The 13,112-nt window shown below is 54.4% G+C and overlaps 1 protein-coding gene across 1 annotated transcript in view; it reads right to left on the reverse strand.

The window, feature by feature from the left end:
- The window catches only part of LOC137359604 (lysocardiolipin acyltransferase 1-like), a 134,437-nt gene that overhangs the window by 17,634 nt on the left and 103,691 nt on the right, over window positions 1-13,112 (reverse strand). Inside the window, exon 4 of the mRNA XM_068025433.1 lies at window positions 4,415-4,531. Within this exon, the coding sequence (XP_067881534.1) occupies window positions 4,415-4,531 (117 nt within the window). The remainder of the gene's footprint in view (window positions 1-4,414; window positions 4,532-13,112) is intronic.

Consider the following 13,112-nt stretch of genomic DNA (forward strand, 5'->3'; position numbering starts at 1 on the left):
TTAGAGAGAGAAGGAAATCAGCCAGGGTTCCTGCTCCTGATCACTGTCCAGTGACCTCTGGGTTAGAGAGAGAAGGAAATCAGCCAGGGTTCCTGCTCCTGATCACTGTCTAGTGACCTCTGGGTTCGAGATAGAAGGAAATCAGCCAGGGTTCCTGCTCCTGATCAATGTCCAGTGACCTCTGGGTTAGAGATAGAAGGAAATCAGCCAGGGTTCCTGCTCCTGATCAATGTCCAGTGACCTCTGGTTAGAGATAGAAGGAAATCAGCCAGGGTTCCTGCTCCTGATCAATGTCCAGTGACCCCTGGTTTAGAGAGAGAAGGAAATCAGCCAGGGTTCCTGCTCCTGATCAATGTCCAGTGACCTCTGGGTTAGAGAGAGAAGGGAAATCAGCCAAGGTTCCTGCTGCTGATCACTGTCCAGTGAGCCCTGGGTTAGAGAGAGAAGGAAATCAGCCAGGGTTCCTGCTCCTGATCAATGTCCAGTGACCTCTGGGTTAGAGAGAGAAGGGAAATCAGCCAGGGTTCCTGCTGCTGATCACTGTCCAGTGACCCCTGGGTTAGAGAGAGAGGAGAAATCAGCCAGGATTCCTGCTGCTGATCACTGTCCAGTGAGCCCAGGGTTAGAGAGAGAGGGGAAATCAGCCATGGTTCCTGCTGTTGATCACTGTCCAGTGACCCCTGAGTTAGAGAGAGAAGGGAAATCAGCCAGGGTTCCTGCTCCTGATCACTGTCCAGTGACCCCTGCGTTAGAGAGAGGGAGGGAAATCAGCCAGGGTTCCTGCTGCTGATCACTGTCCAGTGACCCCTGGGTTAGAGAGAGAGGAGAAATCAGCCAGGATTCCTGCTGCTGATCACTGTCCCAGTGACCCCTGGGTTAGAGAGAGAGAGGAGAAATCAGCCAGGGTTCCTGCTCCTGATCACTGTCCAGTGACCCCTGGGTTAGAGAGAGGGGGGAAATCAGCCAGGGTTCCTGCTCCTGATCACTGTCCAGTGAGCCCTGGGATAGAGAGAGTGGAGAAATCAGCCAGGGCTCCTGCTCCTGATCACTGTCCAGTGAGCCCTGGGTTAGAGAGAGAGGGGGAAATCAGCCAGGGTTCCTGCTCCTGATCACTGTCCAGTGAGCCCTGGGTTAGAGAGAAGGGGGAAATCAGCCAGGATTCCTGCTGCTGATCACTGTCCAGTGAGCCCTGGGATAGAGAGAGAGAGGAGAAATCAGCCAGGGTTCCTGCTCCCTGATCACTGTCCAGTGAGCCCTGGGTTAGAAAGAAGGGGGAAATCAGCCATGGTTCCTGCTGTTGATCACTGTCCAGTGACCCCTGAGTTAGAGAGAGAAGGGAAATGAGCCAGGGTTCCTGCTCCTGATTACTGTCCAGTGACCCCTGCGTTAGAGAGAGGGAGGGAAATCAGCCAGGGTTCCTGCTGCTGATCACTGTCCAGTGACCCCTGGGTTAGAGAGAGAGAGGAGAAATCAGCCAGGATTCCTGCTGCTGATCACTGTCCAGTGACCCCTGGGTTAGAGAGAGAGGGGGGAAATCAGCCAGGATTCCTGCTGCTGATCACTGTCCAGTGACCCCTGGGTTAGAGAGAGTGGAGAAATCAGCCAGGGTTCCTGCTCCTGATCACTGTCCAGTGAGCCCTGGGTTAGAGAGAAGGGGGAAATCAGCCAGGATTCCTGCTGCTGATCACTGTCCAGTGAGCCCTGGGATAGAGAGAGAGAGGAGAAATCAGCCAGGGTTCCTGCTCCTGATCACTGTCCAGTGAGCCCTGGGATAGAGAGAGTGGAGAAATCAGCCAGGGTTCCTGCTCCTGATCACTGTCCAGTGAGCCCTGGGTTAGAGAGAAGGGGGAAATCAGCCAGGATTCCTGCTGCTGATCACTGTCCAGTGAGCCCTGGGATAGAGAGAGAGAGGAGAAATCAGCCAGGGTTCCTGCTCCTGATCACTGTCCAGTGAGCCCTGGGATAGAGAGAGTGGAGAAATCAGCCAGGGTTCCTGCTCCTGATCACTGTCCAGTGAGCCCTGGGTTAGAGAGAGTGGAGAAATCAGCCAGGATTCCTGCTGCTGATCATTGTCCAGTGAGCCCTGGGTTAGAGAGAAGGGGGAAATCAGCCAGGGTTCCTGCTCCTGATCACTGTCCAGTGAGCCCTGGGTTAGAGAGAGAGAAGGGAAATCAGCCAGGGTTCCTGCTCCTGATCACTGTCCAGTGAGCCCTGGGTTAGAGAGAAGGGGGAAATCAGCCAGGATTCCTGCTGCTGATCACTGTCCAGTGACCCCTGAGTTAGAGAGAAGGGGGAAATCAGCCAGGGTTCCTGCTCCTGATCACTGTCCAGTGACCCCTGGGTTAGAGAGAAAGAGAGGGGGAAATCAGCCAGGGTTCCTGCTCCTGATCACTGTCCAGTGAGCCCTGGGTTAGAGAGAGAGAAGGGAAATCAGCCAGGGTTCCTGCTGCTGATCACTGTCCAGTGAGCCCTGGGTTAGAGAGAGAGAGGAGAAATCAGCCAGGATTCCTGCTCCTGATCAATGTCCAGTGACCTCTGGGTTAGACAGAGAAGGAAATCAGCCAGGGTTCCTGCTCCTGATCACTGTCCAGTGACCCCTGGGTTAGAGAGAGAAGGAAATCAGCCAGGGTTCCTGCTCCTGATCACTGTCCAGTGACCCCTGAGTTAGAGAGAGAAGGGAAATCAGCCAAGGTTCCTGCTGCTGATCACTGTCCAGTGAGCCCTGGGTGAGAGAGAGAAAGAAATCACCCAGGGTTCCTGCTCCTGATCACTGTCCAGTGACCCCTGCGTTAGAGAGAGGGAGGGAAATCAGCCAGGGTTCCTGCTGTTGATCACTGTCCAGTGACCCCTGAGTTGGAGAGAGAAGGGAAATCAGCCAGGGTTCCTGCTCCTGATCACTGTCCAGTGACCCCTGCGTTAGAGAGAGAGAGGAGAAATCAGCCAGGGTTCCTGCTGCTGATCACTGTCCAGTGACCCCTGGGTTAGAGAGAGAGGGGGAAATCAGCCAGGATTCCTGCTGCTGATCACTGTCCAGTGACCCCTGGGTTAGAGAGAGAGAGGAGAAATCAGCCAGGGTTCCTGCTCCTGATCACTGTCCAGTGACCCCTGGGTTAGAGAGAGGGGGGAAATCAGCCAGGGTTCCTGCTCCTGATCACTATCCAGTGAGCCCTGGGATAGAGAGAGTGGAGAAATCAGCCAGGGTTCCTGCTCCTGATCACTGTCCAGTGAGCCCTGGGTTAGAGAGAAGGGGGAAATCAGCCAGGATTCCTGCTGCTGATCACTGTCCAGTGAGCCCTGGGATAGAGAGAGAGAGGAGAAATCAGCCAGGGTTCCTGCTCCTGATCACTGTCCAGTGACCCCTGGGTTAGAGAGAGAAGGGAAATCAGCCAGGGTTCCTGCTCCTGATCACTGTCCAGTGAGCCCTGGGTTAGAGAGAGAGAAGGGAAATCAGCCAGGGTTCCTGCTCCTGATCACTGTCCAGTGAGCCCTGGGTTAGAGAGAGAGAAGGGAAATCAGCCAGGGTTCCTGCTCCTGATCACTGTCTAGTGAGCCCTGGGTTAGAGAGAAGGGGGAAATCAGCCAGGATTCCTGCTGCTGATCACTGTCCAGTGAGCCCTGGGTTAGAGAGAGAGAGGGGAAATCAGCCAGGGTTCCTGCTCCTGATCACTGTCCAGTGAGCCCTGGGTTAGAGAGAGAGAAGGGAAATCAGCCAGGGTTCCTGCTCCTGATCACTGTCCAGTGAGCCCTGGGTTAGAGAGAGGGGGAAATCAGCCAGGGTTCCTGCTCCTGATCACTGTCCAGTGAGCCCTGGGTTAGAGAGAGAGGGGGAAATCAGCCAGGATTCCTGCTGCTGAGTACAGCTAAGAGCGCAAAGAGGTGGGGAAATTAAAGAGTTTTTTTTTATTCATTCACATGATGTGGGCGTCACTGGCCAGGCCAGCATTTATTGCCCATCCCTAATTGTCCTTGAGAAGGTGGAGGTGAGCTGTCTTCTTGAACCACTGCAGTCCATGTGGGGTAGGTACACCCACAGTGCTGTTAGGAAGGGAGTTCCAGGATTTTGACCCAGTGACAGTGAAGGAACAGTGATATAGTTCCAAGTCAGGATGGTGTGTGACTTGGAGGGGAACTTGCAGGTGGTGGTGTTCCCATGTATTTGCTGCCCTTGTCTTTCTAGTTGGTAGAGGTCGCAGGTTTGGACTGGTGGGCAGGAGACTGTCGGTACCATATGCGGGGATGTGGGTGGGGGCAAAAGAGAGGGAATGATGAGGGGATTAAATAGCGGATATCATGAGGGCTGATAACACATGGGGAGAATGACAGTGAGTTTAAAGAGTGAATAGAAGAGGTCCAGAGAGAGGGGGTGAATTACAGGGGCGATAAAAGAGTGGATTTAATCAGGACTGATACCCACCTTTACGCAGCTGGTCGACAATGAAAGAGAAGCCATTGGTCCGGGGATGAAGAACATATTCATATATCGGCAGTCCACGAGACTTGGCAAACTCGTCACTCCGTGCTTTGGTTACAGCTGAGAAACAGTACAGACAGTGTTAGGAACACATCACAAGATACAGACAGGAGATTCTCATCATCTCGGGCTGAGGCCCAGTCCCAGAGAGAGAAAACAGTGTCAGATCCAATGGGGAGGGGCCAATGGGGAGGGCGTGGGTAGGTGGGATTGAGGGATATGGGGGGAGGTGGGTAGGTGGGATTGAGGGATATGGGGGGAGGTGGGTAGGTGGGATTGAGGGATATGGGGAGGAGGTGAGTAGAAGGGATTGAGGGATATGGGGGGAGGTGGGTAGGAGGGATTGAGGGATATGGGGGGAGGTGGGTAGAAGGGATTGAGGGATATGGGGGGAGGTGAGTAGAAGGGATTGAGGGATATGGGGGGAGGTGAGTAGGAGGGATTGAGGGATATGGGGGGAGGTGAGTAGGAGGGATTGAGGGATATGGGGAGGAGGTGAGTAGGAGGGATTGAGGGATATGGGGGGAGGTGGGTAGGAGGGATTGAGGGATATGGGGGGAGGTGGGTAGGAGGGATTGAGGGATATGGGGGGAGGTGAGTAGGAGGGATTGAGGGATATGGGGAGGAGGTGAGTAGGAGGGATTGAGGGATATGGGGAGGAGGTGAGTAGGAGGGATTGAGGGATATGGGGGGAGGTGGGTAGAAGGGATTGAGAGATATGGGGGGAGGTGAGTAGAAGGGATTGAGGGATATGGGGGGAGGTGGGTAGGAGGGATTGAGGGATATGGGGGGAGGTGAGTAGAAGGGATTGAGGGATATGGGGGGAGGTGGGTAGGAGGGATTGAGGGATATGGGGGGAGGTGGGTAGAAGGGATTGAGGGATATGGGGGGAGGTGAGTAGGAGGGATTGAGGGATATGGGGGGAGGTGGGTAGGTGGGATTGAGGGATATGGGGGGAGGTGGGTAGAAGGGATTGAGGGATATGGGGGGAGGTGAGTAGGAGGGATTGAGGGATATGGGGGGAGGTGAGTAGGAGGGATTGAGGGATATGGGGGGAGGTGGGTAGAAGGGATTGAGGGATATGGGGGGAGGTGGGTAGGAGGGATTGAGGGATATGGGGGGAGGTGGGTAGGTGGGATTGAGGGATATGGGGGGAGGTGAGTAGAAGGGATTGAGGGATATGGGGGGAGGTGGGTAGAAGGGATTGAGGGATATGGGGGGAGGCGAGTAGAAGGGATTGAGGGATATGGGGGGAGGTGAGTAGGAGGGATTGAGGGATATGGGGAGGAGGTGGGTAGGTGGGATTGAGGGATATGGGGAGGAGGTGAGTAGAAGGGATTGAGGGATATGGGGGGAGGTGGGTAGGAGGGATTGAGGGATATGGGGGGAGGTGAGTAGAAGGGATTGAGGGATATGGGGGGAGGTGAGTAGGAGGGATTGAGGGATATGGGGGGAGGTGGGTAGGAGGGATTGAGGGATATGGGGGGAGGTGAGTAGAAGGGATTGAGGGATATGGGGGGAGGTGAGTAGGAGGGATTGAGGGATATGGGGGGAGGTGAGTAGAAGGGATTGAGGGATATGGGGGGAGGTGGGTAGGAGGGATTGAGGGATATGGGGGGAGGTGAGTAGAAGGGATTGAGGGATATGGGGGGAGGTGAGTAGGAGGGATTGAGGGATATGGGGGGAGGTGAGTAGAAGGGATTGAGGGATATGGGGGGAGGTGAGTAGGAGGGATTGAGGGATATGGGGGGAGGTGGGTAGGAGGGATTGAGGGATATGGGGGGAGGTGGGTAGGAGGGATTGAGGGATATGGGGGGAGGTGAGTAGAAGGGATTGAGGGATATGGGGGGAGGTGAGTAGGAGGGATTGAGGGATATGGGGGGAGGTGGGTAGGTGGGATTGAGGGATATGGGGGGAGGTGAGTAGAAGGGATTGAGGGATATGGGGGGAGGTGGGTAGGAGGGATTGAGGGATATGGGGGGAGGTGAGTAGAAGGGATTGAGGGATATGGGGGGAGGTGAGTAGGAGGGATTGAGGGATATGGGGGGAGGTGAGTAGAAGGGATTGAGGGATATGGGGGGAGGTGAGTAGGAGGGATTGGGGGATTTGGGGAGGAGGTGAGTACGAGGGATTGAGGGATATGGGGGGAGGTAGGTAGGAGGGATTGAAGGATATGGGGGGAGGTGGGTAGGAGGGATTGAGGGATATGGGGGGAGGTGGGTAGGAGGGATTGAGGGATATGGGGGGAGGTGAGTAGAAGGGATTGAGGGATATGGGGGGAGGTGAGTAGGAGGGATTGAGGGATATGGGGGGAGGTGGGTAGGAGGGATTGGGGGATTTGGGGAGGAGGTGAGTACGAGGGATTGAGGGATATGGGGGGAGGTGGGTAGGAGGGATTGAAGGATATGGGGGGAGGTGGGTAGGAGGGATTGAGGGATATGGGGGGAGGTGGGTAGGAGGGATTGAGGGATATGGGGGGAGGTGAGTAGAAGGGATTGAGGGATATGGGGGGAGGTGAGTAGGAGGGATTGAGGGATATGGGGGGAGGTGAGTAGAAGGGATTGAGGGATATGGGGGGAGGTGAGTAGAAGGGATTGAGGGATATGGGGGGAGGTGAGTAGGAGGGATTGAGGGATATGGGGAGGAGGTGGGTAGGTGGGATTGAGGGATATGGGGAGGAGGTGAGTAGAAGGGATTGAGGGATATGGGGGGAGGTGAGTAGAAGGGATTGAGGGATATGGGGGGAGGTGGGTAGGAGGGATTGAGGGATATGGGGGGAGGTGGGTAGAAGGGATTGAGGGATATGGGGGGAGGTGAGTAGAAGGGATTGAGGGATATGGGGGGAGGTGAGTAGGAGGGATTGAGGGATATGGGGGGAGGTGGGTAGAAGGGATTGAGGGATATGGGGGGAGGTGAGTAGGAGGGATTGAGGGATATGGGGGGAGGTGGGTAGGTGGGATTGAGGGATATGGGGGGAGGTGAGTAGAAGGGATTGAGGGATATGGGGGGAGGTGAGTAGGAGGGATTGAGGGATATGGGGGGAGGTGAGTAGGAGGGATTGAGGGATATGGGGGGAGGTGGGTAGAAGGGATTGAGGGATATGGGGAGGAGGTGAGTAGGAGGGATTGAGGGATATGGGGAGGAGGTGGGTAGGTGGGATTGAGGGATATGGGGAGGAGGTGAGTAGAAGGGATTGAGGGATATGGGGGGAGGTGAGTAGAAGGGATTGAGGGATATGGGGGGAGGTGAGTAGAAGGGATTGAGGGATATGGGGGGAGGTGAGTAGGAGGGATTGAGGGATATGGGGAGGAGGTGGGTAGGTGGGATTGAGGGATATGGGGGGAGGTGAGTAGAAGGGATTGAGGGATATGGGGGGAGGTGGGTAGGAGGGATTGAGGGATATGGGGGGAGGTGGGTAGAAGGGATTGAGGGATATGGGGGGAGGTGAGTAGAAGGGATTGAGGGATATGGGGGGAGGTGAGTAGGAGGGATTGAGGGATATGGGGGGAGGTGGGTAGAAGGGATTGAGGGATATGGGGGGAGGTGAGTAGGAGGGATTGAGGGATATGGGGGGAGGTGGGTAGGTGGGATTGAGGGATATGGGGGGAGGTGAGTAGAAGGGATTGAGGGATATGGGGGGAGGTGAGTAGGAGGGATTGAGGGATATGGGGGGAGGTGAGTAGGAGGGATTGAGGGATATGGGGGGAGGTGGGTAGAAGGGATTGAGGGATATGGGGGGAGGTGGGTAGAAGGGATTGAGGGATATGGGGGGAGGTGAGTAGGAGGGATTGAGGGATATGGGGGGAGGTGGGTAGGTGGGATTGAGGGATATGGGGGGAGGTGAGTAGAAGGGATTGAGGGATATGGGGGGAGGTGAGTAGGAGGGATTGAGGGATATGGGGGGAGGTGAGTAGGAGGGATTGAGGGATATGGGGGGAGGTGGGTAGGAGGGATTGAGGGATATGGGGGGAGGTGGGTAGGAGGGATTGAGGGATATGGGGGGAGGTGGGTAGGAGGGATTGAGGGATATGGGGGGAGGTGAGTAGAAGGGATTGAGGGATATGGGGGGAGGTGAGTAGGAGGGATTGAGGGATATGGGGGGAGGTGGGTAGGTGGGATTGAGGGATATGGGGGGAGGTGGGTAGAAGGGATTGAGGGATATGGGGGGAGGTGGGTAGGAGGGATTGAGGGATATGGGGAGGAGGTGAGTAGGAGGGATTGAGGGATATGGGGGGAGGTGGGTAGGTGGGATTGAGGGATATGGGGAGGAGGTGAGTAGGAGGGATTGAGGGATATGGGGGGAGGTGGGTAGGTGGGATTGAGGGATATGGGGAGGAGGTGAGTAGGAGGGATTGAGGGATATCAGAAGGTGGGTAGGAGGGATTGAGGGATATCAGAAGGTGGGTAGGAGGGATTGAGGGATATCAGAAGGTGGGTAGGAGGGATTGAGGGATATCAGAAGGTGGGTAGGAGGGATTGAGGGATATCAGAAGGTGGGTAGGAGGGATTGAGGGATATCAGAAGGTGGGTAGGAGGGATTGAGGGATATCAGAAGGTGGGTAGGAGGGATTGAGGGATATCAGAAGGTGGGTAGGAGGGATTGAGGGATATCAGAAGGTGGGTAGGAGGGATTGAGGGATATCAGAAGGTGGGTAGGAGGGATTGAGGGATATCAGAAGGTGGGTAGGAGGGATTGAGGGATATCAGAAGGTGGGTAGGAGGGATTGAGGGATATCAGAAGGTGGGTAGGAGGGATTGAGGGATATCAGAAGGTGGGTAGATCTTTGGAAAAACTCTGGGATTATTGTTTCTCTTCCTGGTAACAGAGAGTGGAGACGTCTGGAGAGTTCAACAGGTTCTTATCAACCTCAACCCCTCCTCCTCCTCCCCTTCCTCCTCCTCCTCTCCCCCCTTCCTCCTACTCAACCCCCCTCTTCCTCCTCCCCCTCCCCCTCCTCCTCTTCCCTCCCCCTCATGTAAGATAATGCAGCCAAAATGCTGACAAACTCAGAACTCATTTCCGAGGAATTTAGCCCTGGCTTCGATTCATGTAAACAGTTGATAAAAATATCCAGGGTTATTAATCCTTGTCCCAAAGCCCATTGAATCATTCACACAGAAAGATCACTTAAACAAAACAAACATAAAACAGGAAGCAGAGTATCTGATATACACAGAATAATTAGACCTTCAGATGCTCTGTCATCTCAAGCAGGATCTTGGGAACATATTGTAATGGACAGCAAGATCCACATGCATAACGGAAGGGGTTTGATCCATTGGGATTGTGGACAGTGGGAGTGAATGGGAAGGGGTTTGATCCATTGGGATTGTGGACAGTGGGAGTGAATGGGAAGGGGTTTGATCCATTGGGATTGTGGACAGTGGGAGTGAATGGGAAGGGGTTTGATCCATTGGGATTGTGGACAGTGGGAGTGAATGGGAAGGGGTTTGATCCATTGGGATTGTGGACAGTGGGAGTGAATGGGAAGGGGTTTGATCCGCTGGGATTGTGGACAGTGGGAGTGAATGGGAAGGGGTTTGATCCGCTGGAATTGTGGACAGTGGGAGTGAATGGGAAGAGTTTTGATCCATTGGGATTGTGGACAGTGGGAGTGAATGGGAAGGGGTTTGATCCGCTGGGATTGTGGACAGTGGGAGTGAATGGGAAGGGGTTTGATCCGCTGGGATTGTGGACAGTGGGAGTGAATGGGAAGGGGTTTGATCCATTGGGATTGTGGACAGTGGGAGTGAATGGGAAGGGGTTTGATCCGCTGGGATTGTGGACAGTGGGAGTGAATGGGAAGGGGTTTGATCCGCTGGGATTGTGGACAGTGGGAGTGAATGGGAAGGGTTTTGATCCGCTGGGATTGTGGACAGTGGGAGTGAATGGGAAGGGGTTTGATCCATTGGGATTGTGGACAATGGGAGTGAATGGGAAGGGGTTTGATCCGCTGGGATTGTGGACAGTGGGAGTGAATGGAAAGGGGTTTGATCCATTGGGATTGTGGACAGTGGGAGTGAATGGGAAAGGGTTTGATCCATTGGGATTGTGGACAGTGGGAGTGAATGGGAAGGGGTTTGATCCATTGGGATTGTGGACAGTGGGAGTGAATGGGAAGGGGTTTGATCCGCTGGGATTGTGGACAGTGGGAGTGAATGGGAAGAGTTTTGATCCATTGGGATTGTGGACAGTGGGAGTGAATGGGAAGTGGTTTGATCCGCTGGGATTGTGGACAGTGGGAGTGAATGGGAAGGGATTTGATCCGCTGGGATTGTGGACAGTGGGAGTGAATGGGAAGGGGTTTGATCCGCTGGGATTGTGGACAGTGGGAGTGAATGGGAAGGGGTTTGATCAGCTGGGATTGTGGACAGTGGCAGTGAATGGGAAGGGGTTTGATCCATTGGGATTGTGGACAGTGGGAGTGAATGGGAAGGGGTTTGATCCGCTGGGATTGTGGACAGTGGGAGTGAATGGTAAGGGGTTTGATCCGCTGGGATTGTGGACAGTGGGAGTGAATGGGAAGGGGTTTGATCAGCTGGGATTGTGGACAGTGGCAGTGAATGGGAAGGGGTTTGATCCATTGGGATTGTGGACAGTGGGAGTGAATGGGAAGGGGTTTGATCCGCTGGGATTGTGGACAGTGGGAGTGAATGGGAAGGGGTTTGATCCATTGGGATTGTGCACAGTGGGAGTGAATGGGAAGGGGTTTGATCCGCTGGGATTGTGGACAGTGGGAGTGAATGGGAAGGGGTTTGATCCGCTGGGATTGTGGACAGTGGGAGTGAATGGGAAGGGGTTTGATCCGCTGGGATTGTGGACAGTGGGAGTGAATGGGAAGGGGTTTGATCCATTGGGATTGTGGACAGTGGGAGTGAATGGGAAGGGGTTTGATCAGCTGGGATTGTGGACAGTGGGAGTAAATGGGAAGGGATTTGATCCATTGGGATTGTGGACAGTGGGAGTGAATGGGAAGGGGTTTGATCCGCTGGGATTGTGGACAGTGGGAGTGAATGGGAAGGGGTTTGATCCATTGGGTTTGTGCACAGTGGGAGTGAATGGGAAGGAGTTTGATCCGCTGGGATTGTGGACAGTGGGAGTGAATGCGAAGGGGTTTGATCCGCTGGGATTGTGGACAGTGGGAGTGAATGGGAAGGGGTTTGATCCGCTGGGATTGTGGACAGTGGGAGTGAATGGGAAGAGTTTTGATCCATTGGGATTGTGGACAGTGGGAGTGAATGGGAAGGGGTTTGATCCGCTGGGATTGTGTACAGTGGGAGTGAATGGGAAGTGGTTTGATCCGCTGGGATTGTGGACAGTGGGAGTGAATGGGAAGGGGTTTGATCCGCTGGGATTGTGGACAGTGGGAGTGAATGGGAAGGGGTTTGATCCATTGGGATTGTGGACAGTGGGAGTGAATGGGAAGGGGTTTGATCCGCTGGGATTGTGGACAGTGGGAGTGAATGGGAAGGGGTTTGATCCATTGGGATTGTGGACAGTGGGAGTGAATGGGAAGGGGTTTGATCCGCTGGGATTGTGGACAGTGGGAGTGAATGACAAGTGGTTTGATCCGCTGGGATTGTGGACAGTGGGAGTGAATGGGAAGGGGTTTGATCCGCTGGGATTGTGGACAGTGGGAGTGAATGGGAAGGGTTTTGATAAGCTGGGATTGTGGACAGTGGGAGTGAATGGGAAGGGGTTTGATCCGCTGGGATTGTGGACAGTGGGAGTGAATGGGAAGGGTTTAGATACGCTGGGATTGTGGACAGTGGGAGTGAATGGGAAGGGGTTTGATCCGCTGGGATTGTGGACAGTGGGAGTGAATGGGAAGGAGTTTGGTCCGCTGAGATTGTGGACAGTGGGAGTGAATGGGAAGGGGTTTGATCCGCTGGGATTGAGGACAGTGGGAGTGAATGGGAAGGGGTTTGATCCATTGGGATTGTGGACAGTGGGAGTGAATGGGAAGGGGTTTGATCCGCTGGGATTGTGGACAGTGGGAGTGAATGGGAAGGGGTTTGATCCGCTGGGATTGTGGACAGTGGGAGTGAATGGGAAGGGGTTTGATCCATTGGGATTGTGCACAGTGGGAGTGAATGGGAAGGGGTTTGATCCGCTGGGATTGTGTACAGTGGGAGTGAATGCGAAGGGGTTTGATCCGCTGGGATTGTGGACAGTGGGAGTGAATGGGAAGGGGTTTGATCCGCTGGGATTGTGGACAGTGGGAGTGAATGGGAAGGGGTTTGATCCGCTGGGATTGTGGACAGTGGGAGTGAATGGGAAGGGGTTTGATCCATTGGGATTGTGCACAGTGGGAGTGAATGGGAAGGGGTTTGATCCGCTGGGATTGTGGACAGTGGGAGTGAATGCGAAGGGGTTTGATCCGCTGGGATTGTGGACAGTGGGAGTGAATGGGAAGGGGTTTGATCCGCTGGGATTGTGGACAGTGGGAGTGAATGGGAAGAGTTTTGATCCATTGGGATTGTGGACAGTGGGAGTGAATGGGAAGGGTTTTGATCCGCTGGGATTGTGGACAGTGGGAGTGAATGGGAAGGGGTTTGATCCGCTGGGATTGTGGACAGTGGGAGTGAATGGGAAGGGGTTTGATCCGCTGGGATTGTGGACAGTGGGAGTGAATGGGAA

Source organism: Heterodontus francisci, unplaced genomic scaffold, assembly GCF_036365525.1.
Source record: "Heterodontus francisci isolate sHetFra1 unplaced genomic scaffold, sHetFra1.hap1 HAP1_SCAFFOLD_461, whole genome shotgun sequence".
Classification (NCBI taxonomy): Eukaryota; Metazoa; Chordata; class Chondrichthyes; order Heterodontiformes; family Heterodontidae; genus Heterodontus; species Heterodontus francisci.